Genomic DNA, 15,628 nt, shown 5'->3' with positions numbered 1-15,628 from the left:
AACATGACCCTTTCCCCGCTTTTTTGGGAATGTGTTGCAACCGTAAAAGTCAAAGTTAATGATTTGATCAAAACAAAAAAGTTGATCACTTTGAACATTAAATATCTTAACTTTGTAGTGCATTCAATGAAATATAGGTTGAAGATGATGTGCAAATTATTGTATTCTGCTTTTATTTATGTTCAACATAACATAACATATATGTTTTCAGTTACACGTCTTTAATACATATACAGTATAATAAAAATATTGAATTGAAATTATTTTCCATATTTTTTAATAAATGATGTCGTCATTGTCTTGTAATTGTTCATTTTTACACAGATTTTTACAATAAAGGGAAGCCCGCATATTCGCGGTTTACCATGCCTCGGCTAATGATTGATTGTTCGGTTTCACGGTAATGATTTATCGATTGGCTCAGCCAATCCGACATCTCCCAGAGGGCGGGGCCAATTTGTTGACCGTGCTTTCTCGTTTTGCCTCGACACTGCGCAGGCGCAGACCGGCGGATGAAGATGGTGCTCATCAAGGAATAGTGAGTCTGACGTGTTGGTTTTTTTCCCTTTTTTTCCCCTAATCATCGTTTTGGCGCATTTTCATTCATTTAAGAGCTTTATAGCGAGCTTTGAACACGCGGCGTATTTCGCCGGGTTTGTCAGTCGGTAGTCCTCCACAAGACATATTGAGTGCGGGCAGGATAACGGACGCGGTTAACGGGACACCGGTCTTTTTAAGGCGTCGCTAGTGAAAAGCTCTCGCTAGCTGCGAGGGTGGACAATTAGCCTCCGACTCAATATGAGTCGTACAAAAAAAAAAAAAAAGCACACACAGATCGTCGCGTTTAGCCCGTTCAACATTGGGGCGTATGTGTGCTAAACCCACTAGCTTCGGATAACCTGTTAGCATCTCGTTATAGCCCCAAAGTGTCGTAATGTTAAGCTTTTGAGGGACAGATTAAGACTCCGTCGGATTTAGCCGTAAAGGCTAACAAGCGAGGCTAGGAGCTTTGCTAGCAGTCAACCAGCTAGCAGCAGAACACTTCCCTAGCCCCGCAGCCCACCTCAACAGAGAAATGTCACAATATCTGGCAGTGTTGTGAACACTTTAAACGACTATACGACTCTCCCCCACGCTTTTTCCCATAGACTGTTTGAAAGTGCTCTATAAATACATTTGAGTTGAGTTGAGAAAGAGGACGCGGAAAGTGGGTTGGTACGTTGTCAGCTTGCTCCCTTTTCGATGGGGCGATTAAATGCCAACTGTTAGCATGGCTAATCTGTAAAACAACGAGGCTTTAGATTAAAAACGGTGTTTAAACTACTAGCACGAGGTTGTATCTACCTGGGTAATACACCAACTAATAGCGTTATTAGTTGGTCATTAGTCATGACAAGACATTTGAACTATTTCAAGCCTGTGAGTTTACCTGTCGCTCGTGATTTCAAACAGCAATTCATTAAATCAATAAAGAATTCACAATCTTTGTAAATGCCGTGGCAAATACAATAAATAACAATTCTGAGGAAGTAAAGGAAAACTGACCAATCAGGTAGAGTGATTTCCTGTTTTTAAAGCAGGTTTTTAAACTTTGGGTTCAGGGCGCATTATAGTCGCCAGTCATTTTAATTTTATTTATTTTTTTACTGTCCCAGAAAAATTCTGTTATCTTTTTTTATTATTGTGCTAACTAATGACTCAAGCCGAGACTTGTTCTGGGAAGGTAAAAAGCTAACAATCTGCTGTATGTACCTGTAGCTTGATAATAATAAATTCCCTTTTAATATTACATGGTTACAATTATGTTGTGTGTAACACTATGTATCACTACTGTAGTTGTGAATGTGACACATTCAGAGGAAATTAATCAGAACTGAACGCTCAGGGGAAGTGACAGATTTTTTTAGACCTAAGGTTTGGGGCCCACAATGATGACTGATCCGTGTTTTATTGACGTGTTAAAATTGTGTAATCAGTTTTATTGAGCCATCTTTCAGGCTAATAACTCGAGTCATGATGGACATTTTTGCAATGTAGCTAGCGAACAATTTGGTTACTGTGCCTGTTGTCACCATGGCTTATAACTTGTGAGTTCAACTGGATGAATAGCACAACACATATCACAATAAATGGATCCTACCTGCTGTTTATATTGCATTGTATCCCTAATGTAGTTGTAACTGTGACACATTCCATAGATCAATGCATTATCTGAGTCGCTTATCCTCACAAGGTTCGCGGTTGTGCTGGAGCCTATCCCAGCTGACTTCGGCAGTTGGCGGGGTGTCCATTTGAATCAGGTGTGTTAGAGGAGTGAGACATGTAAAACAGGATGGTTAGGGACTGTCAAGGATCGGATTTGGGCACCCCTTATTTGAGTTGAAGCTATGATTTGAATACTGTATACATCCCCGTAATCACACCTCTCTTTTTGTTTTGTGCCTGCAGTCGTGTGGTGTTGCCCATTTCTGTTGAAGAGGTGAGTGTCATTGCATGGAAAAGTCATACTAGACTGTTACGCTACGTTCAAGAATGATGCCAAATGTTCAATGACCTGACCTCCAAGATGGATAATTCCTCAACCCAAGCAGGCCTGAATTCAGCAATTCACAACTATCATGTTCTGCAGAGGTTGCTTTCATTCAATTTTCAATGTTGTTTTCTTCTCAAGATCACATACTGAGTAATGCCCTTAAGACAAATCAAGTGCAGCAGTGTGGCCTAACAAGCTTTAATGAGCACACGGAGAACCAAGATTAGTTTTGGCAGGGAGAAAGGAGGCGGCAAGGTGGAACTGGTACCATTTATTAAAAAAAAAACAAAACAAAAAGCTGTGTGAAAAAATCTCTCTCACACACACACACACACGCACACAGTTGGAATCATAAAATCCATTTTATGGGGTTCAGTCCATTCATCCGAGGGTGTGCTTTCTGTCGCCAGTATCAAGTGGGCCAGCTGTACTCCGTTGCCGAGGCCAGCAAGAATGAGACGGGCGGCGGCGAGGGCATCGAGGTGCTGAAGAACGAACCCTATGAGGAGGACGGCGAAAAGGGACAGTTCACACACAAAATTTACCACCTAAAGAGGCCAGTCTGCCACTCTCACTTTTGGACTTTACAAGGGTCGCCCCTCTGTTGCCTTCTCACCGGGCTCTTTGTCTTTTGCTCCCCTGCAGTAAAGTCCCAGCATATGTGAGGATGCTCGCGCCAGAGTCAGCGTTTGTTTTTCATGAAAAAGCCTGGAATGCATACCCCTACTGTCGCACCGGTAAGTCGCCGGACACATTACAGTGTATTGATTGATGGACATTGTGTTACATGTACATGGAATAACATCGGGAGTTGGTTGGATAGATGAATATGTCATTCGCTCATATTTTTATGTACAATTAATTGAATTAACAATTGTTTGATGGCATAAATAAAATGATAAATGTATGTTATTTTATTTTTTGAAATATGCGACGCGTCCCAACACGACTTGGACCACCACAAAAAAAAAAAAACGGACTCAGCCTTGCACACGGAGCGATTTGATATATGGGTGCAATAAATGTATGTTATTTTATTTTTTGAAATATGCGATGCGTCCCAACACGACTTGGACCATCACAAAAAAAAAAACGGACTCAGCCCTGCACACCGAGCGATTTGATATATGGGTGCCGTGCATCATGAACTGTGCAAGCCTTTGTCATGTTTTGGGGCGCTACATACAGTATGTTGTACCGTATTTATTTTATACATTTTTTTTTTTCACAATAACAAGGTAAAAGTCAAGTCGGAGAAGACAGGTTGCTGCAGAAAGAGATAAAAGCCAAAAATTGGGAAAAACCGTAAAAGACGGAGCTTCAAAGTATGTCGCTCAAATAGAGCTGGATAATCATGGAAAAAGTCATCACAATCATTTGGATTGAAATTAAAATCACAATGAATCAAACGATGATTCATTGATTTCAAAACTATGAATGCTAAGTCCCACCTCAAGGCTTTTTCCCACCTCCAAACTTCACCTGGCATTGAGTCCCATCTCAAAACGTCACTTTACAGCGAGTCCCACCTTAAACCAGCTGGCAGAGATTCTCACAGGAAAAATTCACCTGATATCGATTCCTACTTCAAACGTTCACCTGACAGTAAATCCCACATAAAACCATCTGGCAGAAATACAGATTTCAAACCACCTGGTCGAGAGTCCCACCTCAAACTGCCACTTGAGATTAAGTCCCACCTAAAATCTTCGCCTGGGAGCAAGTCCCATCAAAAACCACCTAGCAGTGAAGCCCACCTCAAACCATCCCTTACACTATCCCCCTCCCCGATTACCGTTTCTCGCTCTAAAACCTTCAAGGCGGCTCGCCAACACGAAGGCGTGGCCCCTGCCAGCCTCCTTCCGGTAAAGAAAATGAGCACAGTGCGGAAGGACGTTCTGGGTTTGCTGGACCTTTCGCCGCGACATGAGCCCAGTGAGAGTCTGGACCGTCTCCACAGTGTGGACACCAAATCGCCGCCTACCGCCAAACCTTCTAAACGCACCAAATTTCCTGCTGGCTACAAATTTCTAGCGGGGCATTTTTTCCATTCCTCTAAATGTTGACATTGGCACCTTCCTGGTTGCCTTGGAGATTGAGTGAACCTGATGTTCTGAGAGGGTTACGGTAGAAGTCAGTGAAATGTGATGAGACAGCGTTGGTTGCTAGGTAACGAATGTTGATGTGAGTGAAGCATACAGAAAGAAAACTATTGAGGATTGGACTTGAGTTAAGATGATTCTGTGCTGATACAACCCGTCTTCCAATGAAGTTGGAACTTTTTGTTGAAAATAAATCAAAACATAATATAATAATTTGCAAATCATGGTCAATCCCTTGAATACACTTCAAACGTTTGTTGAATGTTGTGAAAAGAAAAGTTGATGTCAGACAGTGGTAAACATGACCCTTTCCCCGCTTTTTTGGGAATGTGTTGCAACCATAAAATTCAAAGTTCATGATTTGATCAAAACAAAAAAGTTGATCACTTTGAACATTAAATATCTTAACTTTGTAGTGCATTCAATGAAATATAGGTTGAAGATGATGTGCAAATTATTGTATTCTGCTTTTATTTATGTTCAACATAATAACATAACATATATGTTTTCAGTTACACGTCTTTAATACATATACAGTATAATAAAAATATTGAATTGAAATTATTTTCCATATTTTTTAATAAATGATGTTGTAATTGTTCATTTTTACACAGATTTTTACAATAAAGGGAAGCCCGCATATTCGCGGTTTACCATGCCTCGGCTAATGATTGATTGTTCGGTTTCACGGTAATGATTTATCGATTGGCTCAGCCAATCCGACATCTCCCAGAGGGCGGGGCCAATTTGTTGACCGTGCTTTCTCGTTTTGCCTCGACACTGCGCAGGCGCAGACCGGCGGATGAAGATGGTGCTCATCAAGGAATAGTGAGTCTGACGTGTTGGTTTTTTTCCCTTTTTTTCCCCTAATCATCGTTTTGGCGCATTTTCATTCATTTAAGAGCTTTATAGCGAGCTTTGAACACGCGGCGTATTTCGCCGGGTTTGTCAGTCGGTAGTCCTCCACAAGACATATTGAGTGCGGGCAGGATAACGGACGCGGTTAACGGGACACCGGTCTTTTTAAGGCGTCGCTAGTGAAAAGCTCTCGCTAGCTGCGAGGGTGGACAATTAGCCTCCGACTCAATATGAGTCGTACAAAAAAAAAAAAAAAAGCACACACAGATCGTCGCGTTTAGCCCGTTCAACATTGGGGCGTATGTGTGCTAAACCCACTAGCTTCGGATAACCTGTTAGCATCTCGTTATAGCCCCAAAGTGTCGTAATGTTAAGCTTTTGAGGGACAGATTAAGACTCCGTCGGATTTAGCCGTAACGGCTAACAAGCGAGGCTAGGAGCTTTGCTAGCAGTCAACCAGCTAGCAGCAGAACACTTCCCTAGCCCCGCAGCTCACCTCAACAGAGAAATGTCACAATATCTGGCAGTGTTGTGAACACTTTAAACGACTATACGACTCTCCCCCACGCTTTTTCCCATAGACTGTTTGAAAGTGCTCTATAAATACATTTGAGTTGAGTTGAGAAAGAGGACGCGGAAAGTGGGTTGGTACGTTGTCAGCTTGCTCCCTTTTCGATGGGGCGATTAAATGCCAACTGTTAGCATGGCTAATCTGTAAAACAACGAGGCTTTAGATTAAAAACGGTGTTTAAACTACTAGCACGAGGTTGTATCTACCTGGGTAATACACCAACTAATAGCGTTATTAGTTGGTCATTAGTCATGACAAGACATTTGAACTATTTCAAGCCTGTGAGTTTACCTGTCGCTCGTGATTTCAAACAGCAATTCATTAAATCAATAAAGAATTCACAATCTTTGTAAATGCCGTGGCAAATACAATAAATAACAATTCTGAGGAAGTAAAGGAAAACTGACCAATCAGGTAGAGTGATTTCCTGTTTTTAAAGCAGGTTTTTAAACTTTGGGTTCAGGGCGCATTATAGTCGCCAGTCATTTTAATTTTATTTATTTTTTTACTGTCCCAGAAAAATTCTGTTATCTTTTTTTATTATTGTGCTAACTAATGACTCAAGCCGAGACTTGTTCTGGGAAGGTAAAAAGCTAACAATCTGCTGTATGTACCTGTAGCTTGATAATAATAAATTCCCTTTTAATATTACATGGTTACAATTATGTTGTGTGTAACACTATGTATCACTACTGTAGTTGTGAATGTGACACATTCAGAGGAAATTAATCAGAACTGAACGCTCAGGGGAAGTGACAGATTTTTTTAGACCTAAGGTTTGGGGCCCACAATGATGACTGATCCGTGTTTTATTGACGTGTTAAAATTGTGTAATCAGTTTTATTGAGCCATCTTTCAGGCTAATAACTCGAGTCATGATGGACATTTTTGCAATGTAGCTAGCGAACAATTTGGTTACTGTGCCTGTTGTCACCATGGCTTATAACTTGTGAGTTCAACTGGATGAATAGCACAACACATATCACAATAAATGGATCCTACCTGCTGTTTATATTGCATTGTATCCCTAATGTAGTTGTAACTGTGACACATTCCATAGATCAAGGCATTATCTGAGTCGCTTATCCTTACGAGGTTCGCGGTTGTGCTGGAGCCTATCCCAGCTGACTTCGGCAGTTGGCGGGGTGCCCATTTGAATCAGGTGTGTTAGAGGAGTGAGACATGTAAAACAGGATGGTTAGGGACTGTCAAGGATCGGATTTGGGCACCCCTTATTTGAGTTGAAGCTATGATTTGAATACTGTATACATCCCCGTAATCACACCTCTCTTTTTGTTTTGTGCCTGCAGTCGTGTGGTGTTGCCCATTTCTGTTGAAGAGGTGAGTGTCATTGCATGGAAAAGTCATACTAGACTGTTACGCTACGTTCAAGAATGATGCCAAATGTTCAATGACCTGACCTCCAAGATGGATAATTCCTCAACCCAAGCAGGCCTGAATTCAGCAATTCACAACTATCATGTTCTGCAGAGGTTGCTTTCATTCAATTTTCAATGTTGTTTTCTTCTCAAGATCACATACTGAGTAATGCCCTTAAGACAAATCAAGTGCAGCAGTGTGGCCTAACAAGCTTTAATGAGCACACGGAGAACCAAGATTAGTTTTGGCAGGGAGAAAGGAGGCGGCAAGGTGGAACTGGTACCATTTATTAAAAAAAAAACAAAACAAAAAGCTGTGTGAAAAAATCTCTCTCACACACACACACACACGCACACAGTTGGAATCATAAAATCCATTTTATGGGGTTCAGTCCATTCATCCGAGGGTGTGCTTTCTGTCGCCAGTATCAAGTGGGCCAGCTGTACTCCGTTGCCGAGGCCAGCAAGAATGAGACGGGCGGCGGCGAGGGCATCGAGGTGCTGAAGAACGAACCCTATGAGGAGGACGGTGAAAAGGGAACACACACACACGCACACAGTTGGAATCATAAAATCCATTTTATGGGGTTCAGTCCATTCATCCGAGGGTGTGCTTTCTGTCGCCAGTATCAAGTGGGCCAGCTGTACTCCGTTGCCGAGGCCAGCAAGAATGAGACGGGCGGCGGCGAGGGCATCGAGGTGCTGAAGAACGAACCCTATGAGGAGGACGGCGAAAAGGGACAGTTCACACACAAAATTTACCACCTAAAGAGGCCAGTCTGCCACTCTCACTTTTGGACTTTACAAGGGTCGCCCCTCTGTTGCCTTCTCACCGGGCTCTTTGTCTTTTGCTCCCCTGCAGTAAAGTCCCAGCATATGTGAGGATGCTCGCGCCAGAGTCAGCGTTTGTTTTTCATGAAAAAGCCTGGAATGCATACCCCTACTGTCGCACCGGTAAGTCGCCGGACACATTACAGTGTATTGATTGATGGACATTGTGTTACATGTACATGGAATAACATCGGGAGTTAGTTGGATGGATGAATATGTCATTCGCTCATATTTTTATGTACAATTAATTGAATTAACAATTGTTTGATGGCATAAATAAAATGATAAATGTATGTTATTTTATTTTTTGAAATATGCGATGCGTCCCAACACGACTTGGACCATCACAAAAAAAAAAACGGACTCAGCCCTGCACACCGAGCGATTTGATATATGGGTGCCGTGCATCATGAACTGTGCAAGCCTTTGTCATGTTTTGGGGCGCTACATACAGTATGTTGTACCGTATTTATTTTATACATATTTTTTTTTAACAATAACAAGGTAAAAGTCAAGTCAGGAGAAGACAGGTTGCTGCAGAAAGAAGACGCGGGCAAGATAAAAGCCAAAAATTGGGAAAAACCTTAAAAGACGGAGCTTCAAAGTATGTCGCTCATGAGCTGGATAATCATGGAAAAAGTCATCACAATAATTTGGATTGAAATTAAAATCACAATGAATCAAACGATGATTCATTGATTTCAAAACTATGAATGCTAAGTGCCGGACTAACTTGCACCACACCTGCCTGGAGCTGCAGCTGGCTGGCTAGCCAGCGGGGTGTGAGCCCGCTCCCCCAAATCTTTCATTCTTGCTTCCACAGCAACGAATAAGCTGTGCTTCTGACAAGTGTTGTTATCGCTGCTGGTCGACAAAGAGCAATTAACAAAAGACTGAGAAGCTAATCACTAAGCTAATGTGAAATATAAGGTAGCAAAACACCAGAAGAATGTGCTTTGGCTGGAACCATGTCACGGTGTGAGTTTTGTTTTCTTCCCCATTTTTCAGGGTTTCTAAAATTTTTGTTTGTGATGATAGTTAGGAGAAAAATGTGCTTTGAAATGAAATGTTTGTATATTTGAAAGTGACGATTGGTGACACTAACAGCTTTTTTCTTTCCTTCCGCCGCACCGCTGCAGTCGTGACGGTGAGTGTCATCCTTCTCTTTATCGGCACGCGTTGGCAGTGTAGCGCCATCTGTCTTTAGGCGAGCGTTAGGCCGCGCATCACGCTGCAGTCGTTCCAAGCAGCATGGTGGCTATCTAAACGTCTTATTGGTTTATTGGATTTAGCCGTAAATCCCGGCCTCCATTCATGGCGCGCTCGCTAAGTCTGAGATCAGCTACAACTGTCAACACCGCCTGATCACATCAACTTTATTCTTATAAGATCATGTCTTGTTGTTGAAAAATATCCGACTTTATACTGATATACTTACCCACCACGCAGAACGAATACATGAAAGATGACTTTGAGATCAAGATCGAGACGTGGCACAAGCCCGACATGGGAACAGTAGAAAATGTAAGTCGGCGCAAAAGCACACCGGCTCCTCCATTTTGCCATCATTCCAGTAATGCACCCTCACCAGATGTTGCGCCGCTGACTGTAATCCCGTCCTGCCTCATGTGTCAGGTGCATGACCTGGACGAGCAGACGTGGAGAAGCGTGGAGGTGGTTCCCATAGACATCGCCAACAAAGAGGAAGTGGCGGCAGGGGTGAGTTCTCAACAGCTTCATATAAACTCTGGAATGCGAATGTCATCCATTCCATTTTTTGCAACAGAATTTTGAATTTTCCATTGTCATTTTACTCAAATCAACTCAACACTGTTGTATTTATAGAGCACCTTAAGATCAACTGCATTCCATACACCACTCCAGATATAAATACAAAGTGAAAGTAAACTGAGGATTAACGTGACATGGCAGTGTTGTAACGCTTTAAGGAACCGATAATTGGCCTGCCTTCTAAGCCCCCCTGCGGGTGTACGCTGCTTTCAACACAAAGAGCAGGCGCTTGGGCGCTTCTCCCACTTCGAGTTGCAGTTTTGTCACACGAGCCCGAGTGCCGTAATGACTTAAGGGGATCAGCGCAGAGGTGTGGCTTAAGCGGTACGTCCCATCTGCCGCGGGCGCTCCCCACGCTTTCCTCCAGATGACCTGCCGGATTAAAACAGCACCACGCAAGAACAACAAAACCTCTTTTTAGCCTCTCGGCTGTGGTGGCAAACCTCAAAGTCAATTTTTGAAGGTTAAGTGGCTATAAACGGTTGACACATCCCTGTTATAATTCCAGGTGATATAAAAAAAAAATGTAGACCGCGCTAAATTATTTGAAAACTGAATCTGTTGTGACCTATAGCCTATAGAACCTAGTTGGAAATAAAAATGTTTTTGTGAAGGGAAGTAAAAATAAGCAACTAAGAATGTGATTGCAGAAATGTGGATCGTCATATGCGCAGCTGTTAGCAAATGGGAGGTTGGCATTTTTTTCCCTTGAGGTAGATATGCCCCCATAGTTTCAGCAAGAAGCTATTGTGCGCCCCCCAAAAATATATATTTCATATGTCATGTGATTGTAGGAAATATCCACCTTCCTTTTCGTGAACATAACATCTCCGATGTGAACATTTTGTGGATGAGGCTCGTTTGTGTCCATTTGCATTATGGAATACGCGACAAAAGTTCTGGAGATGTCTGTTGGGCTCCGTAAATGTCATCTGCTTACTTATATTTTCAACTCTGCGCCTTGAGGTAGATATGCCCCCATAGTTTCAGCAAGAAACTACTAACTATTGATTTGTCTTTTATTGCAGGACTACAAAGCAGAAGAGGATCCCTCCCTCTTCCACTCAGTCAAAACCGGAAGAGGCCCCCTCGGCCCTGAGTGGAAGGTAAGTGACACAGGCAGCAGAAATTGAGCCCCCTTATTGTGGTGGTGGTGTTGTTTTTTTTTTTTTGTTTTTTGTTTTTTTGGGTTGAAGTTCCATCTCTTTCTCCCGCGCAGAACGAGCTCAAGACGGATTGTCCGTACATGTGCGCATACAAGCTGGTCTCCGTCAAATTCCGGTGGTGGGGCTTTCAAACCAGAGTGGAGAACTTCATCCACAGGGTAAATCCCACATCTTGGCTTCTTGTCACGTCAAATGTTCCCCCGTTGTCGTGAAACACAGCACAGCGACCTCAGAGGATTACCTCGAAACTCCTAACGTGCCTTTGCGACACAAAAGTATGATTCCAGTCGTTTTGTGTCCACAGCAAGAAAAGCGCATCTTCACCAATTTCCACCGCCAGCTGTTCTGCTGGGTGGACAAGTGGGTGGGTCTGACCATGGAGGACATCAGGCGCATGGAGGAGGAGACCCAAAGGGAGTTGGAGGAGGTAAAGAACGTCTCCCTGGTTCCTCTACCCCCAAAAAGGCCCAATGGCGCTTTTTTAACCTTGTAATGTTGAATTAGATGCGTCAGAAGGGCGACGTGCGAGGCACCTCGGCGACAGACGAGTAGGCACCGTCGCTGTAGTCAAACTCTAGAGGCAGGCCGAGTAAGTCACGCATGGAGACCAGCCGCCCACTGCCGCCTGCATGGAGAGCTCTGTGCTCTTTGTCTGTCCTTCATCACGCTTTGAACGCGCTTGAACTCATCTGCGCCATCCTCTTCATCGTTATTCACATCCCACCGCTGCTAGATTTGACCTCTTTGGCAGGTGGTCTTAACTGGATTCAACTAAGAAGTGTGCCAGCTTTGCTGGAAGTCATTCACCAGCATGCGAACTAAGTTGATTTTAAACTGTAGAAAATAGCAAGTAGTGCATTTGGGATTTTGCTTTTATTTATGGCTAGTTTCCACTGAAAATGTGTAAAAGTAGACTAATTACATCATTCATTCAATGTCATCTTTCTGAAAGTCGGCTACAAATAGAAAAGGGCTCCATTTCCTCTTTTCTTATACGTTCAGAAAAAAATGACACCATGGCTAATGGATCATTAGCTCTGAATTATGTCCTAATTATGTTTTCCATAACTGAGAAGCCTCAACTTTGACCAAAGTGGTTGCGCTTGTCGTCTGTTGTCATTTGTCATCCGCTTTCTCTCATTGCTTTCTCTTCCAGCTCCTTGCCGTTGCCGTCTCCTTTCACCCACATTTTGCCCTGTTTGTAGCATACCCTATGTTTCATTTCGATGTGTCTTTTCATCCTTTTTGTATGTTTTTGCCGTTTGCCTCATCCAGCTGCGTAAGACCGGTCCGATTCGAGGCACCAGTGCTGCTCACGAGCAATGAGCCAAACCACCCCGACCCTGTCTTGATGATGTCATCGGAGACACGCACCACCTCCACCAACACCACCGCTGCCACCACCAGGAGGAAGTGGCCCTGGTTCCCCGCTGATGTACAGACCCCTCCCCACTCTGCTCCAACAACAAAACAACAACCTGGTTTTGCATATATATAAATATATATACACATACACAGAGACAAAAAAAAAAAGACGACCTCTTTGCACAGACGTAATTTGCCTGATATGTAAATGATACTTGGTGATTCAGACGGATGGGCTTTGTTTTTATTCTTACGTGGAGCCTTTTAAATTGACCATTAGGAGACGAATGTGCTTTTTAGACGTCAAGGTCCTCACCAAAATCGGGCGACTTGCAAACCCGTCGGACCATTTTTACGATGAGCTCCCCCCCATTGTTGTTATTCTACGTGTTTTTGTCTGTACTTCAACGCAGTATTTGTCTCCGCGTTATCGGAAGGGAGCCCCCACCCCCCCTGCGGATGGCAACTGCGCGCATGCCTGCGCTCGAAACGGGTCCTTGCTAAGGCGGGTGGGCGCTCTCCTGACTTAGCTTTACCCCGAGACCACCTCCACCCGTCAACTAATGTCATGCCCATTTTTTTTTTGTTTTGTTTTGTTAGCGCCCATGTCCAGGGACCGTGTGTGACTGCGTCATTAAGAGTGCGAGCCCTCTTTTGAAGTGTTCTGCTGCAATTTCGGCAGATTTTCAAGTCGTACTCACATGAGGCACATTCAAACTGTGCTTGAGCCCAATTGACACCTTCAATCCCAAACCTTTGACAAGTGCTCAGATGTATAATGGTGTTATGTAGGCGCACTTCGGCAGACTCCTCTCTCTTTTGGCCCGCTACAGGAAGTGATGTAGGCGTGGCCTGTAATTACTGTCATGGCACCACAGGGAGAACCTTACCTAATAGAAATCAATATGAATACTCGGTATAATACGCAAAGACCAAAAAGTCCACGGACCGCTCAGCTACGCATGTAATTTACGCGTCATTAATGAACTCCGAGTGCTCTGCATTGCAAGCGGTTTTAGAGTAGTTTGACGGATCTTTCTAGACCCGCAGAATATTGTGTTCTGTGAAAATAAAAGCACCAAACCGAGAGAGGGAGTTTGCGTGCCTCTTTAACCATTGGGGTAGGGGTTGTTTCTATTTTTTTCCATTTGTTTGTAATCAACAGTAGGACATGGGTTGGTTTCCCCCCCAAAATGGGCAGGGAGGGGTGAGCTTTTTGTGAAATACGTGTCAACCAGAAAGCAGTGAATTTGATGGTTATTTTTTGCTGTTTTGACATCCTCAAACTGTAGAATAAAAAGACTAAAAAGGGCTTTTGACAGTTTAAAAAAAAACGGAGCTCTACAACTAAGAATTGAACATCAGTGTCTTTTTTTTACATGCCGTTTATCATCTCTCCCATGACCTGGCAACAAATACTCTTTTAACATCATCGCCTCAAGTGTGGGGTGTCTAAACACTTGCGGCTCGCATCACGTGGACATTTCTCGCTGTCATACTCAATGTGACAGGCTAGGATTCACCCCCTAATCTCTGTCTTCTACTCCAAAACTGTGCTGATATCAAATCCCAAGCAACGCTCCCATCTACAGGCATCTGTCGGTCATTACACTGGTTTACAAACCAGAATTTCACAGATGAGCTGAGCGAGTCTCCCTTTCACGCCTACTCGTTGAAAAATGTACTTGACAATACTGTACATGTAAGAACACATTTTCATCCATTTGACGAAAATAAACGTCTTGCGTCAGTGAGCGAATTAATGAAATCGCTCGACTCTGTCATGATGACACAACAACAACAACAAAAAAACAAACACCATAGACACGGTTGGAATGGCCTCACGCGAGTACGGCCTTCGAAGGATGAGCCGAAGCGTGTGTGTGTGTAGATGTCAAACGTTTTGGACGAGGATCGCCGACGAACTAAAGGAAGACTTTTGAGGTTGTGCTGTTTGTCATAAGTGTACTTCTGGGGTCGCTCGCATTTTCATGTGTCATTTTATACTGTAACGCAAACGTAACTTAACTGGGGACAGGAAAGCTAATTGTTTATGTGTGGGAACAACTGCCATCTAAGTGAGCTATGAAAAGCCTTTTGAGCGTTTATTCTATATCCTTCATATCCAGCTTCGTTTTATGACCTAGTAGGCAGTTTGTCATAACTAGTATTCTGCGCACAAGGCGATAATCTATATATTTTTTGCCCACTACTAGTCACACTTGAAATCAAACATATTTAGTAAATTCTGTTTCGTATCCTTGAAACCACCTTGAGGTCTATGTACTAGTACTACTACTTTGCCCTCACTAGTAAAACAATTCCGTGTACTATTAGTATAACTGTCTTACTAGTCTCCCCCCTGCCACTAGTGCTACTTTTGGCTGACTAATACAACTTCAAGACGGGTATGAAGGATGCCAAATAACTCACTTGTGTTATAGTTTTGTTGTAACGTAACATTTTTCTACTAGTAAGGACAAAGAGGCTACTAGTACATTGATCTTAAGCTGGATATCAAGTATGTGGAATGAATTTTCAAAAGGCTTTTCATGTGATGGCTGCATTAACAGCAAAACAATGCAGGGTGTTTTTTTTCTGTTTGTTTTTTCCTTCACCCTGTTTTAACCTCACACAGCAAAACGACGGACTACATGTTTTCTCAGCTACTTTCCGCTGTTTGTTTGACATTTTGATTTGGTTTCTGTGCGTTTGTTAAAGAGGAAAAAAAAACATTTGCCAGCTGTCAGTGAGGCAAGGACTAGAAGCATAGGCAACCACCTGTTATTTCAAGCAGTGGCAAAAAGAAAAAAAGTATTGTCTGGCATTTTTGTTTTGTTTTTTTGGGGGATGGAAGGACTGGTTGCAAAGGCAACATTCAGGGGTATCAGTAGTGAATGTAAAATTATTAGTTTCTTTTTTTTCTCTTATTTTTCACAGTTGGCAAGCTGTGACTGAAGGTCTAGACAACAGAACACAACCGATTAATAAATTTCAAAAAAATGTGTGTGCTGTTTTTTGTTTTTTTTAAC

At 42.8% G+C, this 15,628-nt stretch overlaps 2 protein-coding genes across 2 annotated transcripts; both read left to right on the top strand.

Moving 5' to 3' along the window:
• Window positions 1–470: 470 nt before the first annotated feature.
• On the top strand, window positions 471–3,418 carry LOC109507166 (phosphatidylinositol transfer protein beta isoform-like). Its single transcript, XM_019856403.1, has 4 exons — window positions 471–538; window positions 2,449–2,479; window positions 2,944–3,089; window positions 3,179–3,418. The coding sequence occupies exons 1-4, from the start codon at window positions 513–515 to the stop codon at window positions 3,303–3,305; spliced, it is 330 nt and encodes a 109-aa protein (XP_019711962.1). The 5' UTR covers window positions 471–512; the 3' UTR covers window positions 3,306–3,418.
• Window positions 3,419–5,417: 1,999 nt separating this feature from the next.
• LOC109507167 (phosphatidylinositol transfer protein beta isoform-like) lies at window positions 5,418–15,601 on the top strand. The gene is made up of 11 exons (XM_019856404.1): window positions 5,418–5,463; window positions 7,375–7,405; window positions 8,071–8,216; window positions 8,306–8,397; window positions 9,414–9,421; window positions 9,724–9,798; window positions 9,910–9,993; window positions 11,094–11,171; window positions 11,285–11,389; window positions 11,536–11,658; window positions 12,507–15,601. The coding sequence occupies exons 1-11, from the start codon at window positions 5,438–5,440 to the stop codon at window positions 12,555–12,557; spliced, it is 819 nt and encodes a 272-aa protein (XP_019711963.1). The 5' UTR covers window positions 5,418–5,437; the 3' UTR covers window positions 12,558–15,601.
• The last annotated feature ends 27 nt before the right edge of the window (window positions 15,602–15,628 follow it).

This window comes from Hippocampus comes, unplaced genomic scaffold, assembly GCF_001891065.2.
Source record: "Hippocampus comes isolate QL1 unplaced genomic scaffold, H_comes_QL1_v1.1 scaffold213, whole genome shotgun sequence".
In the NCBI taxonomy this organism is placed as follows: domain Eukaryota; kingdom Metazoa; phylum Chordata; class Actinopteri; order Syngnathiformes; family Syngnathidae; genus Hippocampus; species Hippocampus comes.
This window is presented reverse-complemented; position numbering and strand designations above follow the sequence as displayed.

What these genes read in the sequence shown, in the direction of transcription:
- LOC109507167 (XM_019856404.1), top strand. Translation starts at nt 5,438, where the DNA reads ATGAAGATGGTGCTCATCAAGGAATA. An exon ending in ACATGGGAACAGTAGAAAAT is followed by an intron (nt 9,799 to 9,909) that starts GTAAGTCGGCGC and finishes CTCATGTGTCAG; the next exon opens with GTGCATGACCTGGACGAGCA. An exon ending in AAGAGGAAGTGGCGGCAGGG is followed by an intron (nt 9,994 to 11,093) that starts GTGAGTTCTCAA and finishes CTTTTATTGCAG; the next exon opens with GACTACAAAGCAGAAGAGGA.
- LOC109507166 (XM_019856403.1), top strand. Translation starts at nt 513, where the DNA reads ATGAAGATGGTGCTCATCAAGGAATA. An exon ending in ATGGTGCTCATCAAGGAATA is followed by an intron (nt 539 to 2,448) that starts GTGAGTCTGACG and finishes TTGTGCCTGCAG; the next exon opens with TCGTGTGGTGTTGCCCATTT. An exon ending in AAAATTTACCACCTAAAGAG is followed by an intron (nt 3,090 to 3,178) that starts GCCAGTCTGCCA and finishes GCTCCCCTGCAG; the next exon opens with TAAAGTCCCAGCATATGTGA.